General features: G+C 42.2%; 1 protein-coding gene across 1 annotated transcript in view; it reads right to left on the bottom strand.

Moving 5' to 3' along the window:
• Window positions 1–22,882, bottom strand: part of brinp1 (bone morphogenetic protein/retinoic acid inducible neural-specific 1) — a 63,515-nt gene that overhangs the window by 20,348 nt on the left and 20,285 nt on the right. Inside the window, exon 4 of the mRNA XM_027152745.2 lies at window positions 18,911–19,016. Coding sequence (XP_027008546.1) covers window positions 18,911–19,016 — 106 coding nt within the window. The remainder of the gene's footprint in view (window positions 1–18,910; window positions 19,017–22,882) is intronic.

The following is a 22,882-nucleotide window of genomic DNA, read 5'->3' as shown; positions in this document are numbered from 1 at the left end:
GCAGGTTTGGGGGGAAAAGGGACGCTTTCTCATAACAAAACCCTGGAATTTACATACGCCATGATTTTATAGACAGAAAAGCGAGGAGGCTAATGTTATGTTCGGGGATTGGGTTTGCTCCTTTAATTATTTCTTATTCACACACACACACACACACACACACACACACACACACACACACACACACACACACGCACACATACAAAAACACACACACACACACACACATACACACACACATACACACACACGCACACATACACACACACACACATACACACACATACACACACATACACAAACACATACATATACACACACACACACACACACACACACACACACGCACACACACATACACACACACACACGCACACACACACGCACACACATATACACACAAACACACACATACACACACGCGTGCACACATACAAACACAAACACATATACACACACATACATACACACACACACACACGCACACATACACACACACATACACACACACACGCACACACATATACACACAAACACACACATACACACACGCGTGCACACATACACACACACGCACACACATATACACACACACACACACATACACACACGCGTGCACACACACACACACACACACACAAACTTCTATGCTGTACTTCAGTGCTGATGTGAAAAAGCCAGAGGTGCCATGAGTGTGTAAGAGCTGATTCATATCTGACCACAAAGAGCTGGATGGCACCAGTGAGTGTCTCTCTCTCTCTCTCTCTCTCTCTCTCTCTCTCTCTCTCTCTCTCTCTTTCTATCTCTCCCATCTTTGAGCCAGTATTCATTTAGCATGATGTCTTCTTGGGCCTGAGACTTTAATGTGATTTGTGGATGAATCCAGATGGCGAGATTACGGATGAGTGCAGCTCGCCGGTGGTGGCAGCGGTGCCAACGGCCCAGAGTTCACAATAACAGCTCTCACTCCTCTTTGCTCCCTCGTTCTCTCACTCATTCTCTCCCTGTTTCTTCTTGTTACACTGCCACAGCACTGCTACTAGGCCTATTAATCACACCCAGAGCTGGGCTTCACCTCACACACTCTCTAACACTCACTCTCACCCTTTCTCATACACTCTCATACACTCTCTCTCTCTCTCTCTCTCTCTCTCTCTCTGTAACTCTCTCTCTCTCTCTCTCCATCACCCTGATTACATGTGACATTATCTCACACTCTCTCGCTGCCTTCACACTGTCTGAAAGTGCAGGAATCTAAACAGCTGTCATGATCATAAACACAGCAAACTGATGCTGAATCCTAGAAGCTGACTTCATGACGTGACGAGTTGTGGAAACACGAGGAGACGCCTGTACTGCGTTGTCCTGTTCTGCATGAGTGCCGTAATAACAGCGAGACAGATCACACCCACAGACGTCCACACTGAGGTCTTTCTGCAGACGTATCATTTCAGTTAATGGGCTAAAATCTGAAGACTCTAGCAGGGAGTGTGCACCTGCTGTGGGTTGAGAATGCTGGACTCTGCTCTGGTGAAACCAGTTCTGTGCGCTGCCCCCGGTGGTCTGCTCTATAAATTACAGTCCCGTCTCATCTAATTGCACATCATACATCATTCAGTGGCACTGAAATTCACTTGCTCTTGGCGTCAGAAATAACAGAGCACACACTTCAGCATTAGACTTTTTAAAACTTTCTCTCTCTCTCTCTCTCTCTCTCTCTCTCTCTCTCTCTCTCTCTCTCTCTCTTATTCACTCTCTCACTTATTCACTCTCGCGTCAATCTCATTGGTACTCTGACAGTGATTAGGGATTTTGACTTTGATTGTGTACTCTGACTCTGATTGGGTACTCTGGCCCTTATTGGGTACTCTGACTCTTATTCAGTACTCTTGAACTGAATTAGGTACTCTGGCCTGGAATTGGGTACTTTCAGTCTGATTCAGTACTCTGACTCTTACTCTGGCCCTGATTTGGTACTCTTGCTTTGATTGGGTACGGGTACTCTGGCTCTGATTGGGTACTCTGACTCTTATTTGGGTACTCTCAGTCTGATTGGGTACTCTGGCCATGATTGGGTACACTGGCTCTGATTGGGTACTCAGGTTCTGATTGAGTACTCTGGCCCTGTTTGGGTACATAGACTCTTATTTGGGACCTCTCAGTCTGATTGGGTACTCTGGCTCTGATTGGGTACTCAAACTCTTATTTGGGAACTCTCTGTCTAATTTTGTACTCCGACTCTGATTGAGTACTCTGGCCCTGTTTGGGTACTCTGACTCTTATTTGGGTACTCTCAGTCTGATTGGGTACTCTAGCTCTGAGTACTCTGGCCCTGTTTGAGTACTCTGACTCTTATTTGGGTACTCAGTCTGATTGGGTACTCTAGCTCTGAGTACTCTGACTCTTATTTGGGTACTCTGACTGGATACTTGGACTCTGATTGGGAACTCATACTCTGATTGGAAACTCGGACTCTTATTGGGTACTCTGACTCTGATTGGGTACTCTGACTCTTATTTGGGTACTCTCAGTCCAATTGGGTATTCTGAATCTGATTGAGTACTCTGGCCCTGTTTGGGTACTCTAACTCTGTTTGGGTACTCCGGCTCTGATTGGGTACTCCGGCTCTGATTGGGTACTCTGGCTCTGATTTGGTACTCGGACTCTAGGCTTATCGATTAAAGAGAAATAAATATCTATAACTTTTTCTACATGTCAGCCGACTTCCAGGGTGCAGAGGCAATAAGTGAAGCAATTACACAACCTCCGAACGGGATGCTGTTATTAAAGCTGTGTAATATGCACTCAGCCTGACATTTTTAAAAGTGGTGGTCTCTTCAGCGTCATAAAAAAGGACATATATTGAAAAATATCGATCAATTCATAAAATCATTTACAGGGTAATTTTATTGCCGTGTGGCCGTATTATAACATCAATCACGAGAAGGCGAGTAGATTCGACTTCACACACAAAAAGGAGAAAAGAGTGAAGAGGAAAGTGTATATTAGCCTCATCAATCACACCATCATAGCTCATCTACGACTTCTTTCACATAATGCAAACATAACGTGGAGAGATCGTTCCTGTCAGCAGGAACCAGTAGGAGCGTAAGCACATGCTGGGAGCAGGGTGAGATCTCATGCCACGTGTCCAGTGTTCAGCCTCACTGCTGATGGTTCAGTGGACACCATCGATGCTGTGGACAGCTCATCTGACTCTCAACCTGTAATTTAGAGCACTGTGCAATTTCTGCCTTTCCATTTTTAGTCAGCAGACCTCGTGATTACTGGCACCATCATTGTGTGCAATTTGTGTTCGTCTTCTTCTTCCTCCTCCCAACTTATTCCTCACTACTGAATATTAAATAATTCTGGACATACACAATACTTAAGTGTACAATGAGCCATCAATAGCATTGTGTAGTGTTTAGACAAAAATCTTCCTTTTAATCGTTTTTATATTTACACATTTACTGTTGAGATGCAGATAATCTTTGCTCCTGGTTTCCTTTCATCAAAACACAAAAACAAAGCACTAACCTTAACCCCTAACCCTAAATCTTAAATCCATCTCCTAAACCCTAAATCCTAACCCTAAATACTAACCCTAAACCCTAACTCCTAAACCCTAACCGCTTACCCTAAACCCTAACCCTAACTCCTAAACCCTAACTCCTAAACCCTAACCCTAAATCCTAACCCTAACTCCAACTCCTAAACCCTAACCCCAAATCCTAACCCTAACTCCAACTCCTAAACCCTAACCCCAAATCCTAACCCTAACCTCTAAACCCTAAACCCTAAACCCTAACCCTAAACCCTAACCCCTAAATCCTAGCCCTAAATCCTAACTCTAAACGCTAACCCTAAATCCTAAAACATAACCGTAAATACTAACCCCTAACCCCAAATCATAACCCTAACCCTAAACCCTAAATACTAACCCTAAATCCTAAACCCTAACCCTAAATCTTAAACCCTAAGCCTAAATCCTAACCCTAACCATAAATCCTAAACCCTAAATCCTAAACCCTAACTCCAAACCCTAACCCGTACTATGTAAACACCAATGTATTTAAAAAAGTGCATTAATATGCAACTGTAAGTTTGGGTGAATTAAAAATGTATTAATGCCTTCTGACCAATCAGAATCCAGAACATTGCTGATTTCATTAAAACCATCACACTGTAGTGTGTTTATCCTAACAGTGACTCGTATCGCAAATATTTGTGTACAAGCAGAAACGTCGAGCTGCCACAAACACTGTCTGACAGTGAAAAACCTCCAAATTAATACAGGAAGAAAAGAAAAAAAAACAAGCATGGTCCAGGCTCATGGGGAAAGAAGGTCGGCAATCTGCGCTCGTGGCTGATTTATCGGCCCACTGGTCCAGGCAGAAACACACTCCAGATTGACCAACTCCAATCGAGAGCTGACCCGCAGGTCACACAGGAGAGATTTCATCAGCTAGCTGGGCGCCTGGCATCCCAGAGAATTGAACTGAATCACGCTGGCATCAATCTTCTAAATAATACGCCATTACGGCTGCGGCCGGCCGCCGAGCTTTCTCAAACAGAGCCATTCCTCTGCTCGCTACTCCAGTGTCTGATGTGAGGCTTGGCTTTGACATCGCATGACATTAAGCAGAGCGAGATTAAGCCGTAAACGTTTCTGATTATCTGCACGCCTCAGATTTTGATTACATTCATTCCTGTCTGTTCAGAAAGCCATTTTCATCTCTGGGTGCCATTTTCATCTCTGGGTCTCTGCCGAAGTTCTGGTTTGTGATGAGAAAGTTTAATGGTGCTTTCAGGACCAGTCCAGCGTTCAGTCTGTTCAGTGAGTGGTGCAGTGTGGGGTGGGGTGGTGTGGGGTGGGGTGTAGCAAACAGGGTTCGATCCTCACCTGAATGAGCTCTAGTGAGAAAGAGATTCGACTCTGAATCTAGTTGACGGAAGGAAGTGAATCAAACACCTCTGTGTTCTGGGTCGTGACGAGAAACCGATAAGCTAATAAACTGAAGCGAAAAAAAAAGCCGTAGTGCCGAATAACGACAAAACGTTCTTAACAGTCGAACAAAACACAAAGACGCAAAGACGTGTTTTTAAAGAAGCCATTTGTAGAACCAACTTCATGTTTTGGACATTTCTGTGCTATCCACAGCATTTATACAGAGTTTATACACCAGTTTTTTTTTTTTCTATGTAGCTTGAAACTTAACCAAAGAAATAATTCAAAAGACTCCTGATTCGACTGAACAGGTGTAATGTGAACGCGTCCTTAGATTAAACAGGAAATGTGAGTGTAGCTCTTAATGTCCAGCTCGAACGTGAACCAAAACCAAATGCGATCGTTTTCTTACGGAAAACTCTTTCGGCTATAATTTGATAAATAGGTGTGATTTGTTTTATAGTTTCATTACACTTTTTTTTAAATATCTTTTAATATTTCGGTAGCGGCGTCGGCTCAAAACGATCGTTTTTCATAACTTTATTTCCAGCCCTGAATTTATCGCTGCCAGCCCCCGATGCACATACGTCTTAATTGATTTGTTTTGTTCCTGTTTGTTTGTTTACCAAGGGTTTTTTTTTCTCTCCTGTTATTTGAAGGCGACAGAGAGGGAAAGAGGGAGAGTGCGATGATGGGTATGTAATCCATCAAACTGCAGATGAATTGCCTGTGGGGCTGTTTAATTTATTTTCTCTCCACCACTTTGAAAACTGTTGGCTCAGGCTATTCGAACATATTCATAAATCTTAGCAGATAGGCTCATGACTCATAGAAGAAGAGAAAAGGAGAATATGGGTGGAGGAGAGAGATAGAGGGCAACGGAACACTGAAAAATGTATCTGCTTTTGTTTGGTTTTTTCTCCCTAATTTATGGATGCCCGAGCTAAAGAGATGACGGACTCCCTGTTCTCCATCCAAGCTGTTTCTCATTCCAATTAATTTAATATATAGTAAGTATCTAGACGACTCAATTTAATGTCGCGTCCGGAGCAGATTTTCTTCAGATGCCTAAAAGTGATTTATTTCCTGATTTCCGGTGGAAGAAAACATGTCTGTTGTGTGTATGAAGGAATATTTAGTTAAATTTATATGGAGGTTTCATTAGCAACAGCGTTTAACAAAGAGGAAGGATGACTTGAATCAAAAGATGACAGGAAGAAAACAGCCGAGCTGTTCGGGTCTGATGATTTTTATGTCTGTCGGAAATAAAATCGAGAAATATTTACATCGAAACCCCTTTTTAATAAGTCACGGCGGTCGGCTCTGCAGATGGCTGAACGTTAATTTGAGTGCCGAAACGCTGCGATTGTCAGGTTCAGCCCTCGCTGTATGATTACGGCGTTTTGACGTTTTCTAAAACAGGTCATTAGTAAAAGATTGAACAATTCAACTGTCCAAAAGATGAGGGATCACGTGACCTCATGGTTCATGGTTTTTACGATGATGATATTATCAAGTCGTTTATTAAATAATGCTTTGACAGACTTTACAGTATGAACGAGTGTTTATTTGGGATGTTATAAACGCACCGATCTCGGAATGGTTTATCAGACACATCGGCCCTTACGCCATCTACACCGACGTCACGTGTGAACACATTACAGCTGTGTGGAAGGGTGAAATTTAATTCAGTGGATTGGGGAGATTTGCTTTACATAATCTTTGCTTTATATCTAAAGCGACCTACGAAACAAATGAAACTGTAGAGTCAGAATCGCGTCTGCTGATAATACGCAAACTATCCGATCCAATCGATGCCTACTGTAATCTCAATCTTACGCAGAAATGACTGTTTAAAAGGAACATACAGTTATTTTATTATGAGATTATCGTATTAATGTATGCGTGTAATCCAGACTGATGACCGACCGACCATAACACTAAACCGATCCGATCTGCAAATGAATGTCTGGTATCAGTATCGTCTCAGAAAAATCGGTGCCGTGACCCTGATGGATCTGTAACAAATTCCACTTAGAAAGTCACACCATATTACCAGAGAGTTTTTTTTACTCGCACCGCTGTGGTAAAGGGTTTCGATTTATGCTTCTGCCTTGTGTTGGTGGGGTTTGAAATTTGTCCTGTGCTTTTGGGAGTTTCTCTGTTTTTTGACTGCCATCTTTAAATAATCTGTAGTGCATGAATTTGTGTTTGGGGCTTTTTACACCTGGTCACTTCCTGCGTTGTCTGTGATCAGATAGCTATCTGACGGTATAAAGACCAGGTCTAAATGCCCTCCGAAACGTTTTGGAGACGGATATAAATCCGACGGACGGTACGAACCCCTTCAGGAGGTGGTCTGGGACGCGTTTCAGATGAAACTGGACAGGTGTAAATGGGATGGGATTTGGTAGCTCAGTGGTTAAGGTGTTGGGCTACTGATTTGAAGATCACCAAACTGCCACTTCTGGGACCCTGAGTAAGGCCCTTAACCCTCAGTTGTAAGTCACTCTGGATAAGAGTGTCTGCTAAATGCTGTAAACGTAAATGAATGTGGTTGTTCAAGCCACGTATGTCAGCGCTATACTCCTCCCAAACGGAAGTACGTGACTCGCGAGTCATGCATCGCGCCAGAAACAAATGTTTTCCCACCAGCGCTGGCTCCGATCTTACACCCAGGCGTCTCGTTTGGTCTTAAAATGCACTGCTGCCGCCAGCGAAAATGCAGCAAACAGTAAATGCTGTTTTTTGTAGCAACCACATACACCAAAGCGTGTTCCATATCAATTACCCCGGAAATGAGGTAAAATATATTAGCATTTTGGGCGGGAGTAGAAAGATCGGATCGATATCCGATTCGCCGAGACGCGTTTATGTGGCCTGATGTAAATGGAACAGCTTTGATAAATCAAATAGCTATCGGATCAGAGACGACACACGGAGTGACCGGGTGTAAAAAGGCCCTTAGATTGGTTCAGGTGGGTTCTGTGATGGGTTCAGGAACTGTGATGGGTTTGTATCTTGTGCCCTGAGTACTCTGCCCTGGATAGATGGATCTCTACTCTGTTCACTTTGTGGGAAATTGGGAACTTTTAGTACTTTAGATCTTTACTTCCACTTCCATTCTCTGTTTTTCATGTTTCCTCGACCGAACAGTTTAACAAAGATAAGATACTAGAGATCTATTTCTCTCATCCTCGGTACCATTTTTCCTAGAAGAGATCACAGAACTCACACACAGAGCTTGTGCATGCTGTAGAAATACATTTTTTGCTCCTCTCGCCGTATTTACGCAATAAAGCCATTTACTTGTTTATTGCTGCATGCGATTTCTTTCTCTGAACTGCATGAACCAGACATGATGCAGCTTTAATAGGTGTCTTCCCTTGATGCCATTTTTTTTTTTTTGCCTCAGCATTTCAGTCTAAATCCAAGCTAGAGAAATGCAATATCGCTCTGTAGCCCTTTGTTGCATTATCATTCACTGTTATCAGCGCTTCCCAGGCCTAAAGATAACAAAGCCTGGCAAAAAGAGAAGCTCTTTGAAAAGTGGGAGAGAAAAGGGACTCTTGTATTCTCCTGTCACCAGAAATACCTAGATGAAAGCTTCTGCATGCACCAGCTTTCTGATTTATGTCACTGACGGCAGCATAGCATTTCCCTCCTGTCGAAAATCTCCAGAAAGAGCTTTTGGTGCAGCAACTCATTGCGATTAAAAGGTTGCAACTTGTTTGACCTTTGAAATCCCTCAAAAAACTCAAAATGACAGCATTAGTTTTTAAAAATACCTTCTTTTCCCCCCTCTAAAGCGAGGCAGTGCTTTTATCCCAGTGATTTCGTTCCTTTCCATTTTGCAAAACAGCAATTTACCCAAAACACCGTAGGTCCAATTTCAAATCACCTAAATGAATGCTTGAGAGGAGGAAGCAAGCTACAGACGTAATTTGTATGCAAACCCCATGCACATATTCCTGACTGTTCCCATCAGCACGTAGTAGAAAACAGATCTCCGCTCCCTAGCAACATCTAGCAAAAATTAGCAAGCCCATCTCCCTCGCTTAATTTCCTACAGATCTACAAGGCCCATCTCCATCAGTGTTTGGAAAAATTCCTCTGCCATTGCTCTTTGATTTTTAGCTCCAGAGTTAAAGATCTTTCCCACGCTTGCCAGAGGATCACCGTCAGACCATCGTTTGAGGGAGGCTATTAACCTTGACCTGCTCTTCTTTATGATTAGATTGGACACTGCATGTAGGTTAATTTGTATAGAAAGCATCTGCTGAATCAATAAAGCTGAATTTGCAATCGAACAAGAGTTGATTATTACAGATCTACTACTCAGAGCAAAGTCCATTGCCTCATATTTGTCTTTCTCCATGAGCCTGATCTAGAAGAAGTGCAAAGAATAAAAAGAAAAGGGAACGAAACCACCCGAGGAACCTAATAGGCAGCCTAAGATGAGATATCCAGCAGAATCCTCCTGGAGAAATGAAACATGTGGGATTCACCACTGACCGAATCCCAAACGCCGCCTCGACACCTCTGGGTTAATAACGATCTCTCAGACCCGTCTCTATACCCATTTCACGTCGACCTTGCTATGGCTGGAGCATTTCATACTGCCATCTCTCTGAGCCATGCTGCTTTCTCTGCTATCTTGAATGGCAGCTATGCCAGGAAGCCTGTCGTGCAGCTCAGTCTTTGTCAGGGGAGGTCAGAGATGGAGGTTACAGAGCGGGGTACAATATGGGCTGAATCATGTTGGCAAAGCAGAGCCTGACTCTGTTATCGTGGACAAAGCCGCTTTGTTTATGTTGCACAACAATAGAAGGTCACTCGGCTGCGGCTAAACTCGAAAACGCCTTCCATAAGAGTCTTTTTAAGACATGCACCGACAAACTAAACCACAGCCTCTTCAGTTTCATTTAATTACTAAAATAAAGACACTTTGGAATGTGCTGTTATAGGCTAAATAAATTAACCTTCCATTTTTCTTTAGTGCTTTTTTTCCTAAACAGGGTCACTGGGAACCTGGAGATTATCTAAGGTGGCTTGGGGCCCGGTTGGGGTACCAACACAATACAGGGCTCAATCATACAGACATTCATTCATCTTCTACCGCTTATCCGAGCTTCTCGGGTCACGGGGAGCCTGTGCCTATCTCAGGTGTAATCGGGCATCGAGGCAGGATACACCCTGGACGGAGTGCCAACCCATCACAGGGCACACACACACTCTCATTCACTCACACACTCACACACTACGGACAATTTTCCAGACATGCCAATCAACCTACCATGCATGTCTTTGGACCGGGGGAGGAAACCGGAGTACCCGGAGGAAACCCCCGAGGCATGGGGAGAACATGCAAACTCCACACACACAAGGTGGAGGCGGGAATCGAACCCCGACCCTGGAGGTGTGAGGCGAACGTGCTAACCACTAAGCCACCGTACCCCAAACCACACAGACATTAACATGATAATTTAGATATGACGATCAGTCTACTACGTATGGATTTGGTGGAGGAAACCAGAGAACCTGGAGGAAACCCCTGAAATATGGGGAGAACAAGCAAACTCTACGCACACACACAAACCTCTGCATGACAACTTAGTTCTTGTAATTATTTATTTTACAACAGTCTTGGGAATGTTTGTGGGATACAGCAGCGTCTCTTTTTCTTCAAACGCAGCTTTTCATATTAACGAGAAACCTAAAAGCACACATTGCTCTGTCCTGAAGATGCTGTAGAAAATGTTAAGTTACAGCTTTTAAATGATTTGCAGATGGCAAGGAAGACACCCTGTTGTGCCAGAGTATTGTGTCTACCATAAAGAAGCTATAATTCTCCAAAAAATTCTAACCTAGATGCTGATTTTCTGCATAATTCCTCCCTAAAGAGTTTTATCATAAAGTCTGGCGTTAGTCACGATGCAGTAATGTCCTGGATGCTCAGCACTAGCATGTTGGCCTGAAGGTCGGCTCGTTCTGGCTCGACTCCAGAATAAACTCCTAACTTCATCTGTTTCTGCGATCCCTACAGAGAAGCTGATAGACCCAATCTGGTCGGTGCGACGTCAATGCAGTGATACACACGCAGACATACAGTGACATCACCATGCAAAAAAATGCATCATGTATTAAAAAATAAAATCTGTCAGAAGGTAATTTGTCCAACCGCGTGCTGCTTTACAGTCGGTCCGTGACGGTGAGGTTGATTTTATTGCATCTGGAAATGGAGATGTGTGTCATTATCTCTGTTTGCTGGGTGTCTCCAGGCAAAGACACTCAGCTTGGTGAAAGAGACTCATCCACAGATAAATAGTACGCTGAGTATCTTCACTTCACACAGCTGACTTGTTACAGGATCGAATTAAAACCCGAGCATGAATTTCAATCTGCATCCATCTGGAAAGAACTTCCCAGCTTACTCTTGCGATAGGCAAATTAATGTGAGATTATAACCTCAAAGCTGTTGTATAATTAACTTTAGACATAATTGGATAAATGCTGGATAAATTTATACCTGCTATTTTTATTCCGTCTGTCTATTCAAGGACAAATATTTGTAAACCCCAATGGGTTTATTCATTCATTCATCTTCTACCGCTTATCCGAACTTCTCGGGTCACGGGGAGCCGGTGCCTATCTCGGGCGTCATCGGGCATCGAGGCAGGATACACCCTGGACGGAGTGCCAACCCATCACAGGGCACACACACACACTCATTCACTCACACACTCACACTACGGACAATTTTCCAGAGATGCCAATCAACCTACCATGCATGTCTTTGGACCGCGGGAGGAAACCGGAGTACCCGGAGGAAACCCCCGAGGCACGGGGAGAACATGCAAACTCCACACACACAAGGCGGAGGCGGGAATCTAACCCCGACCCTGGAGGTGTGAGGCGAACATGCTCCCAATGGGTTTAATTCCACTTTATACCAGAGCAATTTACTAAAAAATGTACGTGGACACCTGACCATCACAGCCATTGATTGGAGCAGCCTCCACTCTCCTGATAAAGCTTTCCACAAGATATCGGATTGTGGCTGTGTGGATTTTTGATCATTCCCACATTCTACAAGAGCATTAGTTAGATGTTGAGGAGACTCATTACATTTACATAATTTGGCAGACGCCTTCATCCAGAGCGACTTACATCATTTCATTTTTTTATACAACCGAGCAATTGAGGGTTAAGGGCCTTGCTCAGGGGCCCAACAGTGGCAGCTTGGTGGACTTGGGATCGAACTCAAAACCCTCCAATTGGTAACCCAACACCTGAACCACTAGGCTACCTTGTTCCAGTTCATCTCAAAGGTGTTCAGTGGGCTTGAGTCAGAGTCAGGGCTCCGTGCAGGACACTTGAGTTCTTCCTCTCCAACAGTAACCTGGAGTTCAGGTGATGGTAAATGTTGAAATTGTGAAATTGTGTGCTTCTGACTTTGTGGTAACTGTGTAAAGGTCTGATGGTCAGTGGGTGCACATAGTTTTAGCTACATTTAACAACATAGAACCTTTACAAAGCATGTTCATGTTCTCACTTGTAACGTTCCCTCACCAGACTTTTACAGAAACACTCACCATTTGAAAGATAAGGTACTAATAAACAAATAGCACCATGGCATTGGGATTTGATCCACAGGGGAACGATACTTTTACATTTCCTGTTGAAAAAAACTAAATGTATTAAAAAAAATGGGGCAAATGACACACGACGGTACAGTTTAGTGGGGCAGAAGAATGAATCGCTTGGAGCGAGTCTTATTGCTCTCGGTGAAGACAGAGCATCTTTAAAATGGATATAAGACACACACTAGGTCATGTCCTAGGTCAGGTTCAGGAGATACACTACATTCTCTTTCCAAGAACACGTTCAGTAATAAAAGGTACGATATTACAACCATGCATACAAAATGCAGCTGAATATGCAAATATACACAAACAAGTCCCGAATATTCCCAAAAGATCCCAGTAAATTCTAACTGGGTTTAAATGCTGATAAATTACAATTTTTTTCCAGGGAAACCGTCATCTGTGTCAGCGCTCGGCTCCAAAACACGGCACGAGGAACTCGGAGGCAATTTTATTAATGACTTCAACGATCCTTCACAATGTGACCTTTTGTAATTTGTTATTAAATACAGACAAAACAGTCCACTGCCTAATAGAAGGTGATGGAAGATTTGCTTTTTCCCTCAGATTGTTGTGATCACTGCTCACTTTCTCCATTAAATCCTATCGTGTCAATCAAACCTCCCTGCTCGGCTAAGAACACTTAATAACGTTCGTCTTGCTAAAATAAGACACGCCGCAGTTCACATGTGTTGCCGACTCCCTGCAAAATGTCATGTCTATTTTCTGAAATGTCATCTTTTTTTCTGCAATATTCTCCGTCGTCTTTTTGCATTTCCATTTTCCACACTTCACCCTATCGCGAGTGTGTATGTATGTGTGTGTGTTTTCAGACGCTAAGCACCGATCTGTCAGGAGCAGGCGTTATGTTAGCTAACCTGTGCCATGGGTTGAGGGTTTCAAGTTCTGAGGCACAGCACTGAATAAAAACATGACCGTATAATAATAAGGGAAAGATGGAGGGTCAGAAGCTCTGACTAGCAATGATGCTAACGTGATGCCTGGGTCTCTTCTAGATATAAGTAAAATATTTGTGATTGGTTACATCCTGGGGGTCACGGTGGCTTAGTGGTTAGCACGTTCGCCTCACACCTCCAGGTTTGGGGGTTCGATTCCCACCTCCACCTTGTGTGTGTGGAGTTTGCATGTTCTCCCCGTGCCTCGGGGGTTTCCTCCGGGTACTCCGGTTTCCTCCCCCGGTCCAAAGACATGCATGGTAGGTTGATTGGCATCTCTGGAAAATTGTCCGTAGTGTGTGTGAGTGTGTGAGTGAATGAGAGAGTGTGTGTGTGTGCCCTGTGATGGGTTGGCACTCCGTCCAGGGTGTATCCTGCCTCTATGCCAATGACGCCTGAGATAGGCACAGGCTCCCCGTGACCCGAGAAGTTCGGATAAGCGGTAGAAAATGAATGAATGCAGGAATGAATGAATGGTTACATCCTGACATGTTAGCATCATTGCTAGTTTATTGTAATCTTGAACTATCCTTCTGACCAGCCCGAGACCACAATTTTGAGAAGACAGCAGCCATTTTCTCCAACCTTTTTGCTTCCGGTACATCATGCCATCGATTTTTCTAGCATCGGTTCTCGTCATTAAACTCACATGCGTATAAACAATTTGCATTACTTTTATGGCGTGCCAGATGGCTAATCCATATAAGCACAGAGATGTGCTGTCACTGCCTGTTTACAATGCTTTAAAGGAAGCTTAATGACCGATAGCATCAAAGGCTATTGGCTCCAGATGTTGCATCGCTGAAGGAAAAAAGCTTTCGGAGAGGAAGGAAGAAAAGACGTGAAGGACAGATGAAAGATGGACCAAGAGTTGCACTGCTAACAGCGTTGTTCACTATGCAGCAAATGAAATATTCATCATAACCACTCGGTCACGGTTCTGGAGGCACGGCACAAAATCATGGGGTTTGAATGGAGTGACAAGAACTTACATATCTTTCTGTGTCAAAAATATCTGAAGATCCCCAAGTCTTCATATTATTACTTTTAACAGCAGCAAAATAACAAAAAAAAATTAACCACACATCATATGTTGTGGAACATCCACTACATGAAGATGTCAGACCTTCAGTGAGATGAGGACAACCCTCTGAGGATCCTGAGGCATCTAGAGATGTTCCAGCTCCAGTTGGATTCCACTTCATTAGGATTCAGACCTTCAGTGAGAAGTTACCAACTCCATGTGGTGTTTGAGGACAACAACCTCCTCATCGATACACAATTATCAGACTGTAGAAAGGACATTATTCATAATAACACTCTCTGGTGTTTATAACAGTTTATAATCACACCCTCCAGTGTCACCCACATGAGGATGAGGTTCACCTTTGAGTCTGGTTCCTCTCAAGGTTTCTTCCTCTTCCATCTAAGGGACTTTTTCCTCACCACAGTCACCTCAGTCACCTCAGGCTTGTTCATTAGGGATAAATACATACACATTAAATATTAATACATAAACAAAGTTTAATATTATTCAAAAATTCAAGATTAATATTAGATCTAAATCTTGAATTTTTGTATAATATTAAATTGTATGTACTTTAGTTCTTATGGTCTGTAAATCTGCTTTGAGACAATGTCCATTGTTAAAAGCTCTATAGAAATAAAATTGAGTTAGTTCCTGTTCTCACTTATGGTATAGCAGCTATAAATGGATAGGTTTATTTCTCTCTCTCTCTCTCTCTCTCTCTCTCTCTCTCTCTCTCTCTCTCTCTCTCTCTCTCACTCACACACACACACACTCTTTCCTCTTCACCTTTTCCTTCCTCCTTCTTTTTTTTCCTTTATGCTTTTGTAACTCTCTCACCCTTCCTATCCTTTACCTATTGCCTCTTTTCCACCGGAAAGACCCGGGTGCTGGTTCAGAGCTAGCGCTGGTGCTGGTTCAAAGTTGGTTCCACTGGCGAACCTTCTAAGAACCGGTTTGCCTTTCCACCAGCTAGAGAGCATCACAGCGCCGAGTCTGACGTCACTGTATATGTGTCACGTGTCCCAGCGACGTTAGCACAGCAGCGGCAAACACAAAAACAACAACAATAGCGGATGTCGCTTTACTGTTAATGCTCATGGCTTTGCGAACCTACATCGGCATCCAAACGCGGCGAATAAAACGTGTACGTGCGGCTTCGTGTAATCTGTATAAACGGAGGTTGTAATCGATAAAGTACATAACGCTATTTTATCGTTAACACAGAAAAAAAGTTAGCCTTAGCATGTAGCTACCTACTATCATGTGTGCTGATAATGTATCATATCGCGGTAAAGTAAAAGTGTATTAAACATTAGTATACTTAAGGTACATTATCAAATGCGCTAACAGTAGCCCCGCCCACAGCTCCTTACGCAAGCGGTTCTTAAGTCTAGACCAGCAACATTTTGGTGCTACTTAAGAACCACTTTTCCTGGTTCAGAGCCGGTGCTTTGGCGGTCGAAACAGAAAGAACCGGTTCTAAATTAGGCTCCGAACCTGCACTCGAACTGCCTCGGTGGGAAACAGGCATATGTCTCTCTTCCCGTCCATTAATACCTCTCTTTCTCTCTCTCTCCTTCTTCTACATTAATCTATCTGTCTATAGTCAATCTGTTCCCTTGACTCTCTCTCTCTCTCTCTCTCTCTCTCTCTCTCTCTCTCTCTCTCTCTGGTTAAAAAAGAAACCACAAAGTACCACAACTATCATTTGTTTCATTTTCATTTCTCATCTCTTGAATTCTGATCGTGATAGACGTGATATGATTTATGTCCCGATTAAAATACACAATAAACTGTGTTTTACAAAAGAAATAGAGCCTCTTTGTTACCATCAAATAACACCTCTGTGTTTCTGTGTGGGATTTCTACAGGTAGCCGCTACGCCGGATGCTACGTCTCTTCACGTAACTAGCCGACGATCACGCTCTGCATGGCTGTGTTTTATCGCTAGACGCCGATTTCATACCGACGCCGACGTCGATCCACCGGATGTGCGAACTATAATCTTAATACGTGAGACTGTGAGCTGAGGAAAGCTGAAAGTGTGTTTGACAGACAACGTCGTTATCCAAATCCGTACAGACACGGCAATCTCTTCAGGATGAATTCATGCGTCTCAGGCGAAGCTGAACGGCAAATGAAGGAAAACATTTCTCTCTCCCAGTCAAATCTCCAGCGCAGAAACCTGCACAGACGAAGCCGGAAGCGATATGAGCCGAGACTAAAATTACGACTGCGACCGTCTTTCATCTCGTTTGTTTCGGGTTGTTTTTCTTTTTTTTTTTCTCTGACAGACAGAAAGCACATGTACAAGTGGATGATAAATGGAACAAGAAGACAATTACAGCCCCCTCGCCTGATGAGACGCTTGTTCCCTACATGCTCGGTCTCTGCTTTTATTTGATTTTACTTTTATTTGTCAAACATGCATGTTGTGTGAGCAGACAGACATCGTATCAGTTGTTAATTGGGTAATAAATCATCTTTTACATCATAAATATGAAGAGAAAAAAAATAACAGGCACTCTATCCTCATGGGCGTGGTCTCTTTAGCATAACACCGCCCCTCATGTCCCCGCCCACAGGGTAATGATATGAACGATACTGTATGTCGTGGCCTTCGCAGTCAACACCGGGACACTCGGCTTCGACTGCTTTTTTTTTTTTTTTTAGATTTCGGAGGATTTTCAAAACGGATAAAATGTTCAGTGTACGGTAGTATTACAAAAAAAATCGTTCACTTAAATTGAGGAGGAAAGACAGATTCAAAAGAGATCGATTCTTTCTAACGAGTTTTAGTATTGAGTTGAATTTATTTAAAATAAATTTGTGTCTAATAACAGCTTCTCTGCAGGTTGTTTCGGGGTTTGTATTTATTTATTTATTTATTTATTTATTTATTTTATCTATCTATCTATTTATTTATTTATTTTCCTTTACATATTTAACAAATCCACCTACTCGTTACATTTGTAGTCGCGGTTGCCGAGTGTTTTTATATGTGATATCAAATTATTTATGTATGTATTCAGTTGAACTTGGAAATGTTTTCGATTTCACCTCAGTGAAAACTTTCTTTTTGCTAGTAACATGACCGAACATGCGAATACCGCTTACTCACTAACTAGCATTCATTGTTTTTCTTCTGATTAGCAAGATCTTCACAGCTTTTAAACCAGTAGCTTGTCAACATAAAGCTAAACGCTGCATTCGACTTCACTCAGAAGTGAAAGCCTGAACGTGGCGATCGGGTCATTTTCCTGCTGTGTTTTTCGTTAGCAACAATCTCACCAGCTAACGTTAATGACCGTGTGCTTACTTTCTCCCATCAACGACTTGTACATGTTGTGTGTTATGTATCTCATGCAATCGAGTGACATTAGTGATGTGACATACGGCTAAGTACGGTGACCCATACTCAGAGCTTGTTCTCTGCATTTAACACATCCAAAGTGCACACACACCGCAGTGAACACACACACACACACGGAGCAGTGGGCAGCCATTTATGCTGCGGCGCCCAGTTGGGGGGGTTCGGTGCCTTGCTCAAGGGCACCTCAGTCGTGGCCGGCCCGAGACTCGAACCCACAACCTTAGGATTACGAGTCAGACTCTCTAACCCTTAGGCCACGACTTGACATGACATGACTTAGTCATATTACTTAGTCATATTATGAGCATGAGTGGCCACGTTGACATGATGTCACATCCTGAGAGATCTTCCTGACTTTCCCTGTACAGATTTCCAAATTGAGGGGTTTATTTTCCTTCGGTTTTAGTTGGAAATTTTGATTTACGTGCAAATGTCAGATTAATGATTAATAAACATATCAGAAATAATATAGCGTATAGCATCATTATGTACTGTAATGCGTTAAACCGGTGAAGAGTATAAACTTAGCTACGGCTACGTAGCACTTGTAAACTCGGTGGTTACAATGTTTGACTACTGATCAGGAGATTGTGAAGAAGTTCAAATCCCACAGCACCACCTTGAGCAATACCTTCATCTGCTCGGCTGTATAAATATACAGTAAGCTCTGGATAATGGCATCTGCCAAATACCATGAGTGCAAAAACTTTCATTTTCAAAGTCAATAAGGATAAGCGTTTTTTTTTTTATTGTTATTGTTGTTATTTATTTTTCTGCCTGTTAAACCTACTAGTCCACAGAGCAACTATAAATAAAAACTAATAACCCCGACGTGATATCGGCTCCTGCGAGGCTCCTGAGTGACTGATATTTCCAGCTCCGCTACACCAGATATGGAGTTTTTAATTCCAGTACAAGAGGAGGTACAGATGAGGATGTGGATTTAGACTTTACCTTGCAGGTGTAGTTTGCTCTCTGGACTCTGCAGCAGCACCGAGCTCACCGAGTCCAGGTTATCGTAGGTGCTGCAACCGAGAGGCCCGGTCCTCGTCTCCGTTACCTGCAACCGAGCAAAACCTGTGAGAAAGACTCTTAAAAAAAAACAGCATGAAAAGGAAACAGACATGAGTCATGACACTTACACGAGCATGCCGATACGACCGTAGGAGGCGTACAGACGCGTCTACGCTTTAAAACCTGGCCGTCTAGCCCACGTCTGCGCTTTATGGAGACGGTCTGAAGCTTTACCTCACGGCTCCGGAGAGCTTTTAAAACACTTTACCGTTCAGGAGGTACCACCCCACCCCACCCCACCACACTATACATCCTCCTTCTCCTTGTAAGGACCGTTTTAGGATTTTTATTTCTGCTTATAAAAAAAAGAAAAAAGAAAAGAAAAAGAAGGTGAAGCGCTAATGGCTTTTTTCTTCAAACAGCCCACTAGTTCTTGAAGAAAGTTTGAAGCGTTCCGCCAACCAAACTTTTACTCAGAAGCCTAATTAGACAATTCAAACCTCCCTTTAGCATTTGAGCATAAGGTAAGGATCCTGACACCGTGTCTTTTTTACCGCCTCCTTAATTAACGGCTGACCGTCGGCCGGTCCAGACTGATCCGTCTCGTCTCGGAGGAGGACTGTTAAAGTCGTCGGGAAAGACCGAGCCAAAAAAGCTTGACATTTATCAAAGTTTAATGCTCTTTCTTTCTGTATTTCCCCAGAGCTAATCCCTGTCAGAGAAGTGTAGAAGCACCTCCGTTTCAAATTAAGAGCACCAAATAGAGACAAAGTCCTCTATTAGAGCTAAAAATCTTATCGTACGGGAAGAAAGCGTTTATTATGCTAACACCAAGGAAACGTATATAGCGTAATCTGTGTTCATCAACTATCGAGTTAACTATAAACTCTATTTGTTTATTTATTTATATAATTGAAATTTGCTTATTTATCTCAACATACAGTATGACTGAACATGTCTTTATATTATATGCAAATTTATTCAATATTTTTATTATGTGATTACAACAAAATTTCTATAAGTGTCAGTGTTCGTATCGGGGTTCCTTTAAACCGCCGTTTCCCGGTGCGCCGCTGTCGGAAATCGTCTTACTGGACGTTTTCATTCAGACTAAAGAAATGAATGTCGTGTCTGTGAGTCTCATCTACAACGAGGCTAGATGACCAAACACTCAGAGCGTCTCAGAGAGCAGAACTGGGTTTGATATCAACATTTACTCTGAAGATACAAACATCAGTGTGGAAACAAACGAACCGTATGAATCTATCACCTCTAGTGTTGTAGAGAAAAACAGAAATAGTGATGAAACTCTATAAACTCTTATAAAGTCCCGAGTGTCTACTTTCATACGAACTTCATATTAACACCACCGTGGAGTGAGACACGAGGAAGACGTTCGGTCGTCAACATGGACACGAGAAAACTGGAGGGAAAAATCACTCACCTTTTAATAATCACCCTTTATAATCTCTGACCCTTTAATAATCTCTGACCCTTTAATAATCGCTCACCCTTTAATAATCTCTCACCCTTTTATAATCACTCTCTCTTTAATAATCACCCTTTAATCACTCACCCTTTAATAATCACCCTTTAATAATCACTCACCCTTTAATAATCACCCTTTAATAATCACTCTCTCTTTAATAATCACCATTTAATAATCACTCACCCTTTAATAATCACCCTTTAATAATCACTCTCTCTTTAATAATCACCCTTTAATAATCACTCTCTCTTTAATAATCACCCTTTAATCACTCACCCTTTAATAATCTCTCACCCTTTAATAATCACTCACCCTTTAATAATCACCCTTTAATAATCTCTCACCCTTTAATAATCACTCACCCTTTAATAATCACCCTTTAATAATCACTCACCCTTTAATAATCACCCTTTAATAATCTCTCACCCTTTAATAATCACCCTTTAATAATCTCTCACCCTTTAATAATCACCCTTTAATAATCACTCACCCTTTAATAATCACTCACCCTTTAATAATCACCCTTTAATAATCTCTCACCCTTTAATAATCTCTCACCCTTTAATAATCACTCACCCTATAATTAGTGTGTTCACTGATTAAGGTTCATTTTATTGAAGCAGTTTATCAGTTGATTCTCTAATACTGCAACCCAAAAACATACAGCGTGTTTGATTCACTTCCTGCAGGTGAGCCGACTCAGAGTCAAATGGCTTTATCAGTAGAGATCACTAGAACACGGACTGACATGATTAACTGCTGCAAATAATTGCGTCAAGTACAATTTTTAAACTCATAGTAAATCCATTTACAACCAAATTTTGTCGTTTATCTCGTGAACGTTAATACTATGAGTGTGAGAAGTGAAAACGTGAACGCATCCAGTCAGTAATTTATTTCTTTATTGATCCATTTAAATTCCTCAGATACATCATTTAAGCTGTGAGTCTTAAGCCCTGCTGCACATGAACACAAGAAAACAGGAGGAAACAACATTTTTTTGGTATCTGACAAATTAATTTATTATTAAACGATAATTAACACCGATAACGCAGAATTATTACACAAGACGTAACACAGATGCTTTAATTTACTAATAAGCCAAATGTAGAAAAGCTGATTTTTTTTATTTGCGCTCATTATTTAAAGTAATTATCTGCTGACGAAGAGAACCGAAAGCTTTCTATTGTAGCTATTATTTGTTTTTATTATACTCTCGTTCATATGGCAGTCTTTTGTAAAGCTCTTTGTGGTTCGGTGTGAGATGTTTTATAAGTCTAATAAAGACAGAGAGAAAGCGTTAGAAGGCAGAGAGACGTACAGGACTCTCTGTTCTCGTCGCAGGTCCTGACGTCATTCAACAGATCGAAGCAACAGTCACTTTGGTTCGATGCTTTTATATATATATATTTTTTAATTGATGTCGATTTTGTCTCTTGTGGTAATGATAAATTATCGGGTCTCTTTTGTGGGTGGAGCTACAGAAAGGGGTGAGGAATGAAAATGGAAATGGAAAATGAAAACGTAATCCTTAACTAGGGTTGGGAACCGAGAACCGGTTCTTATTCAGAACCTGTTCCTGTTTTTTAACAGGAACTGGAACCGCGCGGAATTTTTAAGTTACGGTTCCAGACACGGTTCCGACGCGATGACGGGCAAATCGCTGGGAGCGGTCACTTTAAATAGCCGTGTCTTACCTCATGAATATTAATCGTTTACACTGTTTACAGTCACGCAACCAAATTAACGCAGTTTACCACAGAGATCTGTCACTCGCGCTGCTGTGCTGAGGTTCGCTTTGTGTTAAACAGGTCTAAAATAAGTCAAAAGTGTGGATTCATTTCCAAAGCTACAACAATGAAGCAAATCTACCCCCCACCCCCTCAGAGAGGGTTTTCTCCACAGCTGGAGATACAATAAGCCAGGAAAGATCTCGTCTTCTCCCAGAGAAAGCGGACATGTTCATTTCTCTTCAGAAAAATTGCTAACCGTTTTGCTAAGTTGTAATTCTGGATGTTAAATTGGATGTTGTAATTATTTACATTTAAACTGATATGAATTGAAACGCTCTGTTTCAAATATTTAAAGAGGGATTAAGAAACACAAATGGAATTGTTTAAGTATTGTGCATTATTTTTCACATTTCTTTTATTATGGAATCGGAATCAGAACCGGGAATCGTAAGGCAGAACTGGAACCGGAATTGGAACCAGAAAATTTCTTTTGATACCTATACCAACCCTATCCTTAATGTTAACGGTAATAAGATGAGTTTGTACCCTGTACAAATGACTAGATTTCACACCTGCCTTGTTTAGTTCGGTTGAATCGTACCAGAGTTCGTTCGCTCGTTCGGTGCGGTTCGTTTGGGCAGGTGAGAACGCAGCAATCGAACTCTGGTGCGCACCAAAAGCGGACTAAAC

This window comes from Tachysurus fulvidraco, chromosome 26 (genome assembly GCF_022655615.1).
Source record: "Tachysurus fulvidraco isolate hzauxx_2018 chromosome 26, HZAU_PFXX_2.0, whole genome shotgun sequence".
Classification (NCBI taxonomy): domain Eukaryota; kingdom Metazoa; phylum Chordata; class Actinopteri; order Siluriformes; family Bagridae; genus Tachysurus; species Tachysurus fulvidraco.
Note: the sequence above shows the minus strand (reverse complement) of the source record. Positions and strands in the feature narration are given on the sequence as shown.